Below are 8,064 nucleotides of genomic sequence, written 5' to 3' on the forward strand. Positions count from 1 at the left end.
TGCCTGAAAGAGCAGTCCCTGGAGAAATTCTTACCCTGAGTAACTCCCCTGGGAGACTATTCAGTATTTCAGTGCTCCAGTGGGCTTCTCTCTCTTCACACCTCCTCTGTCATTCTGCTTTCCCCTCTTTTCTCTCGGTCTTCCTGATTCCCCTTTCCCCATCTCTCTCTCCGTGCTTTTCCCATCTCTCCTGCTTTCTCCTCTCTAGCGTTCCTGTACCTCCCGTTTCCTCTCCTGACCTAGAAAACACATGGTCTTAGAGCTGAAAGGGACTGGTTGAGTTCATGGGGCCCAACTCAGTTTCTTTTAATTAAATATTTGATTTTGGGGTCATGTAAGTCACATGCAGTTGTCATCAGTAATATAGAGAGCCCATGTACCCTCTACCCAGCTTTCCCCAATGGAAGCATCTGCAACATGACAGTGCAGTGTCACAGCCAAGACATATGCCAGGATACCATCAAGATCTCCCAGTCCCGGGCCTCTCGTGCTGCCCTGTGTTCCGCCCTCCCTCCACAGCCCCCGGCAACTGCTGATCTGTTCTTCATGTCCAGAACTTCATTATTTCAAGCATGTTATATAAATGGAATCAAACAGTATATAACCTTTTGGGTTGACTTTTTCCATTCAGCATAACCGCCTGAGGCCTGTGCGGATTGTTGCTGTATCAGTAGTTCATAGGTATTTTCATTGCTGAGTGTTTGATGATGTGGGCATACCACAGTGTGTTTAACCACTGAAAGACATCTGGTCCTTTCCGGTTTTCAGCTGTTATGAATAAAGCTCTCATAAACATTCTTGGGTAGGTTTTTGTGTCGAGGTAAGTTTTCATTTCTCTGGGATAAAGGGCCAGAAGTGAAATTACTGGGTGTTATGGAAGTTGCACGTTTAGTTTTTTAAGAAAGGGCTGAAATGTTTCACAAGTGGCTGCACCGTTTTAGGTTCTCACCAGCAATGCAGAGCTGATGGGTTTCTCCACCTCCTGGTTGGCATTTGGTGTTCACACTGCTGTCCTGTCTGCCCATCCTGATGGGTGTGTGGTGCTGTCTCATCGTGGCTCCAGTGTGCGATGTTGAACATCTTTTCTCATCGTGGCTCCAGTGTGCACCGTCGAGCACCTCCTCACGTGCTCATTGCCATCAGCGTATCCTGATGGAATGAGTATTCTTGTCTTTCAGCCATTTTCTCATAGACTGTTTGTTTTTTAACGTTGAGTTTTGAGAGTTGTTAATATGTCTTAGATTCTAGTCCTTAGTTGCATATGTGGCTTGCAGGTATCCTTTCCCAGTCTGTAGCCTGTCTGTTCATTCTCTTCATGGGGGCGTTTGCAGTGTAAAAGTTGTACTTTTGATGAAGGGCAGCTTCTCATCATTTCCTTTTATGAACTCTACTCTTTGTGGAAAGTCTAAGAATTCTGCTTAGCCCTAGATCCTGAAGGTTTTTTCTCCCTAAAGTTTTAGTTTTACATTTTACATTTAAGCACTTACCCATTTGAGTTAATTTTGTTATAAGGGGTAAGACTTTAGTTGTATTTCTTCTTTCCAGCCTGTTTGCCTTTGATTTCTTGTCTTGCCTTCTGGCGGTAGCTGGAACTTCTGGGACTCTGTTGGACGGTCCCTGACCTGAGAAAACACACTCAGCCTCTCCCAGCTAAGTACAGTGTCAGCGGCAGGTTTTCTGTGGATGCTGTTTATCAAGTCAAGGAAACTCCCCGTATTCCTGTTTTTCATGAATAGGTGTTGAATTTGGTCCATTTTTTTGGTTTAAATTGATGTGATCATGTGATTTTTCTTCATCAGCTTAGTAACGTGTTAGTTGTTTGTTTTGTTTTGTTTTGAGACAGAGGCTCGCTCTGTCGCCCAGGCTGGAGTGCAGTGGCGCGATCTCGGCTCACTGCAAGCTCCACCTCCCGGGTTCACGCCATTCTCCTGCCTCAGCCTCCCAAGTAGCTGGGACTACAGGCGCCCGCCACCACACCTAGCTAATTTTTTTGTATTTTTAATAGAGATGGGGTTTCACCATGTTAACCAGGATGGTCTCGATCTCCTGACCTCGTGATCCGCCTGCCTTGGCCTCCCAAAGTGCACGGCACCTGGCCAGTAATGTGTTAGATTACATTGATTTTTGAATATTGAACCAGCCTTTTGTCTCTGGAGCAATCCCCACGTGGCCATGCTGTAGAATTCCTTTTACATATTGTGGAATTATGTTTGTGGCTAGGCTGCAAAGGATTGCTCCTGTGTTCATGGGGGAGTCCTGAGCCTCCACCCGGGGCACGCTGCTCTTGCTTCTCCATGTCTAGTCCGTCATTCCAGTTTTTCTCCCAGTTGTTCTGCTTTTCAGTTCTAGAATTTTCATTTGGTTCTTCTTTATGTCTTCTGTTTATTTTGGTAGACTCTGTCATGGCGGCTGCTCTAAAGTCCTCGTCAGATAATACTGCCATCTCTCATCCGGCTATTAGCATCTGTTGGTCATCTTTGTTCATTCAGCATGACCCGTCCTAACCCTTGGTACTATGAGTGATTTTCTGCTGCAACCTGGGCATTTTGGGTATTACGTGATGAAACACTGGTTTTTATTTAAACCTTCGGTTTTAGCTGGCTTTCTTGAACAGCACCCTGGCAGGGGAAGGGTCATGCAGCCTCCTTAGCACCAGGTTGGGATAGAAGTCCAGGCTCCCCACTCAGCCTCTGGCCCCCGTGGGCCCCCGAGGAAAGGGTGGGAGCTCCAGCCCCCTGGCCTCTACTGGTGCCCCTGGCTGGGAAGGCCTCAGCGCTGCTCCCCACATGGCTCCTCCCGACCCCACCCTGTGTTTGCCACTGAGTGGGAGCGGGAGCCCCAGCTCTCATCCTACCTTTGCCTGTGTGGGTGGAGGTGGGGCCGCAGCGTCTTCTGTATTATTTGGCTGATGTGGGGTGATTACTGTCAGAACGTTTTCTCTCTTGCCAGGCCCCTATCGTGGTCCTTTGGGCAGAGACAGCAGGTGTTGTTGGAGTTTCTTTTTTTGCCTGCACCCATTGAGATTTCCAGTTGCCTGTGTCTTCAGCTCCAAGTCTGGGATCTATGAGGCAAAATGAAAATCTAGAGGACTTGCCCCCATGTTGTTCCTGGGGTCCCAAGGACCCAAGCCAGTCTACCTTCTCTCTGCCTTTCAGAGTCATCTTGTTTTATAGATGAAGTCCAGGATTTTTAGTTTAATTAGAAGAAGAATAGGGAGGACGTCTACTGTGTCTTCTTATTTACTTAGAAGAATAGGGAGGACGTCTACTCCGTCTTCCCAGAAGCAGGAGTCCCACCTGAAACTGAGGCTTTGAAAAGTCGCATGTGCCCAGAGTCATGAGGTGTCTGTCAGGTCAGACTCGGAATTCAGGTTTTCCTGACACCCAGCCTGTCGTGCCACATTTTCCTCTGCAAAGCTGCCTGTAGCCTCCCCTGCCTGGCTCCCCATCCAGCCCCAAACTTCCCAATAACCACAGCCTGTGTGGTGGGGTCTGATGATTAACTGTATGCATCCTTGTCTGTGTTAGTTTTCCAGTGGTTTTGTGTGTCAGTGATGTGACTTGACTGAGATTGCCCCCAGATTGTATCAGGGAGCAGCTACCTGTCTCCTGATTCGGCCCCACCCCTCCCAGCCCCACCTCCAGCCCTCCACACCTCCTGGATGCTCTTTTATTTTATTTTATTTTATTTTATTTTTTTTTGAGATGGAGTCTCGCTCTGTCGCCCAGGTTGAAGTGCAGTGGCCGGACCTCAGCTCACTGCAAGCTCCGCCTCCCGAGTTTACGCCATTCTCCTGCCTCAGCCTCCCGAGTAGCTGGGACTACAGGCGCCCGCCACCTCACCCGGCTAGTTTTCTTTTTGTATTTTTTTAGTAGAGACGGGGTTTCACTATGTTAGCCAGGATGGTCTCGATCTCCTGACCTCATGATCCGCCCGTCTCGGCCTCCCAAAGTGCTGGGATTACAGGCTTGAGCCACCGCGCCCGGCCCTGGATGCTCTTAAGTCACGTTAATTCCTTTGACTCCTCATGGCTGCAGAGCACATCCTGTGCTCCTTGTCCGGGTCTCCTGGGGGCCCCTCTTGTTTGGCACCTGTGACTTTCCAAAGGCAGCGCCAGCTTCTCCTTGACATAAGCCCCATCCCCAGGCACATCTGGCTCCTGGAACCTCTCACTCTCCAAGGCTCTTGCCTGCCCTGCTCATTTGACTTCAGGTAACTTTCTTGCAGCTCCTGCTCAGCCTTCCAGACTTCGTTCGTTCACCTTTTTATGAAGACTTCCTTGACTTCACCAAACCCAGACGAGCCTTCCCTTCTGTCTCCTTACATACCTTTGCAAACCCCTCAGTGCTTATCAAGTGACATTGTAACAGCTTCTTTCCTGGTCAGGCCTCTGCCTGTGAGCTCTTGTCAAAGGGAGGAGATAAAGATGACATGAGTTTGAGTTGTCATCTGAAGCAGGACTAGGACTAGCAGCTGTTTTTGGTTGAGGAAAGATGAGTTTGGTTTTGTGCTTATGCAGTGAGGTGTCAACAGCATATCCAAGGGAGACTGGCTTTCAGGCTAATGGAAATCTTGCTGTCATGGAATTGCTCCCACAAAGGTCATTAATGACCTGGGAGAAAAACAAAGGTGACCATTAGTGACCTGGGAGAAAAGAATTGAATGTCAAGGACACCACCTGGGTTGGGGGAAGCAGCGAAAGGAGGAAGAGAACCATGAAAGTGGATGGAAACTCCAGTGGTTCTAGAAGGGGCTGTGGACCAGGGAGTTCCACAGAGTGGCTAGTAGGGGATGGGTTGCAGGATAGAAGCGCACGAGGGAACCCACACTGCTGCTTTCAGTGGCTTTTGGGGCCTTGGGCTTTGAAAATTTGCCATACAATCCTGTTTTCCAGAGGACTCAATTCCGTGCTGCTTTTAGAATGTCCAAGCAGAACGCATCGCTATTTGGAAAAACTGAGACTTAGCATGTAGTTGCTCTAACGTGTATGAAATTATTGAGCAATAGCATCAGTTCAGAATGTGGATGGAACTATTACCGCACAGTCATTTTTTTATTGTTGAAACACACCCAACTCTTACTTGTGGGATGGGCAAAGAGTTGGTAACTCCATCTGGAGCCAGGTGCCCGCTGGCCAGCAGGCTCTGTGGGTCATCAGGTCTTAGAGGCACTGGATTTCTCTGCAGCGCAGGCCAGCTCTGCTGCTCCTTGGTGTGAGGGGCAGAGCCGGGCAATGCCCACTCCAGCCTCCCAGCAATCCCCATCGTCCCGTTTTCGTGAGATTCCAGCAGTCTCCAGTTTGAGGAAAGAGGCTCCCTGTGCCTTGAGGCTAAACTTTTTAACCCACTTTATTTTTATGTGTCCTTATCAGAACGTAAGCAGTGTCTCAAACTCAGGCCTTTTACTCGTTGCCACCAGGCAAAGCTAAATACAACTTTTATAAGAACCCAGCCAATAGTAGTTGAAGCCGACCCCAAATATTTTAAACTTTGCCAATTGTACTAGAGCCAGAGCAGGCAAATGGTGGTGGGTTTGAGAGGAGAAAAAAGCAGTGGTAGATCTTCTTAGCAACAAACAGAAGACGGAAAGGGTTAGGGTTAGGATCTTTTGGTCACCTAGCCCTTACCTGATTTTAGGATAAGAACTTGGCCTGTTACACATTTTTGTACAGAAGTGATCTTCTTGGTACGGCTGAGGTCCTTTTTTTTTTTTTTTTTTTTGGAGACGGAGTCTCGCTCTGTGGCCCAGGCTGGAGTGCAGTGGCCGGATCTCAGCTCACTGCAAGCTCCGCCTCCTGGGTTCACACCATTCTCCTGCCTTAGCCTCCCGAGTAGCTGGGACTACAGGCGCCCGCCACCTCGCCCGGCTAGTTTTTTTTTGTATTTTTTTAGTAGAGACGGGGTTTCACCGTGTTAGCCAGGATGGTCTCGATCTCCTGACCTCGTGATCCGCCCGTCTCGGCCTCCCAAAGTGCTGGGATTACAGGCTTGAGCCACCGCGCCCAGCCTGAGGTCTTAAGCTTTTATTGAAATGCTATCCTTAGCTGCCTTATGATTTAAGTGAAAATTATAGAACTTCAGCCCTAACTTTTTCATTTTGTGTATTTTTCTCCATTCATGTCAGGTTGGATTTGGTCTAGGGAATCCCAGAAAGAAATAGAAAAAGAGAGAGAAGCCTGCTGTCAGAGAACTACTGCTTTTCAACAGGATCTGGAAGCCAAGTACCATGCCATGATCTCAGAAAATCGGCGTGCTGTTGCTCAGTTGTCCGTGGAACTCGAAAAGGAACAGAACAGAACAGCTAGTTATCGAGAAGCCCTTATCTCTCAGGGGCGCAAGCTGGTAGAAGAGAAGAAGCTTCTGGAACAGGAACGGGCCCAGGTGATGCAAGAAAAAAGGCAAGTGCAGCCTTTGAGAAATGCGTATTTGAGCTGCCTGCAAAAGGAAGAAAACTGGCAAAGGAGAGCCAGGCTTTTGCTGAAAGAGTTTGAAGCTGTTCTCACGGAAAGACAGAAGATCTACTGCAGTCTGTTTCTCCCTCGCAGCAAGCGGCTGGAGCTAGAGAAGAGCTTACTGGTGCGAGCGTCCGTCGACCCCGTGGCCGCCAACCTAGAGATGGCAGCCGGTCTCACCGACATATTTCAGCATGATACATACTGTGGTGATGTCTGGAACACCAACAAACGCCAGAATGGCAGACTCATGTGGCTCTATCTCAAATACTGGGAACTCGTTGTCGAACTGAAGAAGTTTAAGAGAGTAGAGGAAGCCATACTAGAAAAGTAAGACAAGGATAAAATAAAACTGCTTTTAGTGACGCGAGGCCGGGCAGTCATGAGCCTTCTGGGTCTCTGGCGTCGTCTGTCCCCTGCTGCCTGTGTCATGGCCACACCGCCACCCTTCAGCAGCGACCTCCACTCCCGCCACCCTCGGAGCAGAAGTGCCCGAAGCCTCGGAGACAGAGGGCCTCCTCCCGACCCTCTGCAGCTGCTGGGGATGTGGCTTCTCTGAAGCATTTGTAAGCTGCCAGTATTGTATCAAGCAGAACAGTGTAACCTCGTATTTTAGCTCCAGGGTAAAAATGTTTTTTTAAAGTCAAATACAGTTCTGGTCCTTACCACAAGTACTTTTCTGTGTTTCATCACTCCCTAAATACTTTCTCCTCAGATTGTTTTTGTCTCTCACCAGATTACATTAAGAATTTGTCAGATAATGTGTAGAACTGCATAACAGATGATAATAGAAAGTAGTAATATTATATTATCAAGGTTTTTTATTTTAAAGATCTCTCTCCCATAAAGGGGAAAGAAACAGCAAGTGTTTCTTGTATCCAGTGGGTACCTAATGTGTGTTTGGAATTTGGCTTGTGTCTGTATTCAGCAAGCAAATATTAGCAATGATATATACTCAAAAATACTTACCATTTATGAGTAATAATGCCACTTTTTTTGTGTGTAATTCTTCACTCTTTACAAGATATTTTTATATATATTATCTCATTGTTTACTGCAACCGATGTGGTAGACAGGTATTACCGCCCCGTGTCACACATAGCTGCTGGGAACTGAGCCTGTAACCTCTTCACTCATGGGATCCCCAGTCTAATCCTGTGAAGTAGGTATTACTAGTATTCTTTGGGGGGGTGCCCCCAAGGCCAGCCCCCCCGGGTTGCGTGACCTGCTGGGAGATCTCACAGGACTCAGCACAGGGCTGTACTCGGCACAAAGCAGAATCAGCAAAGGGAGAGGGTGTGTGGGTGGTGCTCAGAGGAGCCACGTGCAGGGCGCCCCAGGGTCCACTCCCTGGAGTCATACAGGACACACCTAACTGTAAGAACAGACTCACTGGAGACTCGGCACCCGGGCTTTTGCTAAGGGCTGGTCACATGGTACCCCCTGCCTGGCCTGTGTGGAAATTCCCGACTTGTCCAGAAGGAGGGTGGGCTTGGTGTGGTCTGTGCCAGGTGCACAAGCACTGCGGGCACAGAGCCACTTGTAGGAGTTAATGGTGCTGGGAACTCTCCCAGAATCTGAGTTCCCAGATGTCAGTCAAGGGCCAGCCTCGC

At 48.5% G+C, this 8,064-nt stretch overlaps 1 protein-coding gene across 1 annotated transcript in view; it reads left to right on the plus strand.

Annotated features, from left to right (window-relative positions):
* The window catches only part of CCDC127 (coiled-coil domain containing 127), a 9,339-nt gene extending 2,033 nt beyond the window's left edge, over positions 1 to 7,306 (plus strand). Inside the window, exon 2 of the mRNA XM_011934411.1 lies at positions 6,124 to 7,306. Within this exon, the coding sequence (XP_011789801.1) occupies positions 6,124 to 6,785 (662 nt within the window). The 3' untranslated portion in view covers positions 6,786 to 7,306. The remainder of the gene's footprint in view (positions 1 to 6,123) is intronic.
* The last annotated feature ends 758 nt before the right edge of the window (positions 7,307 to 8,064 follow it).

This window comes from Colobus angolensis, unplaced genomic scaffold, assembly GCF_000951035.1.
Source record: "Colobus angolensis palliatus isolate OR3802 unplaced genomic scaffold, Cang.pa_1.0 Scaffold136, whole genome shotgun sequence".
Lineage (NCBI taxonomy): Eukaryota > Metazoa > Chordata > Mammalia > Primates > Cercopithecidae > Colobus > Colobus angolensis.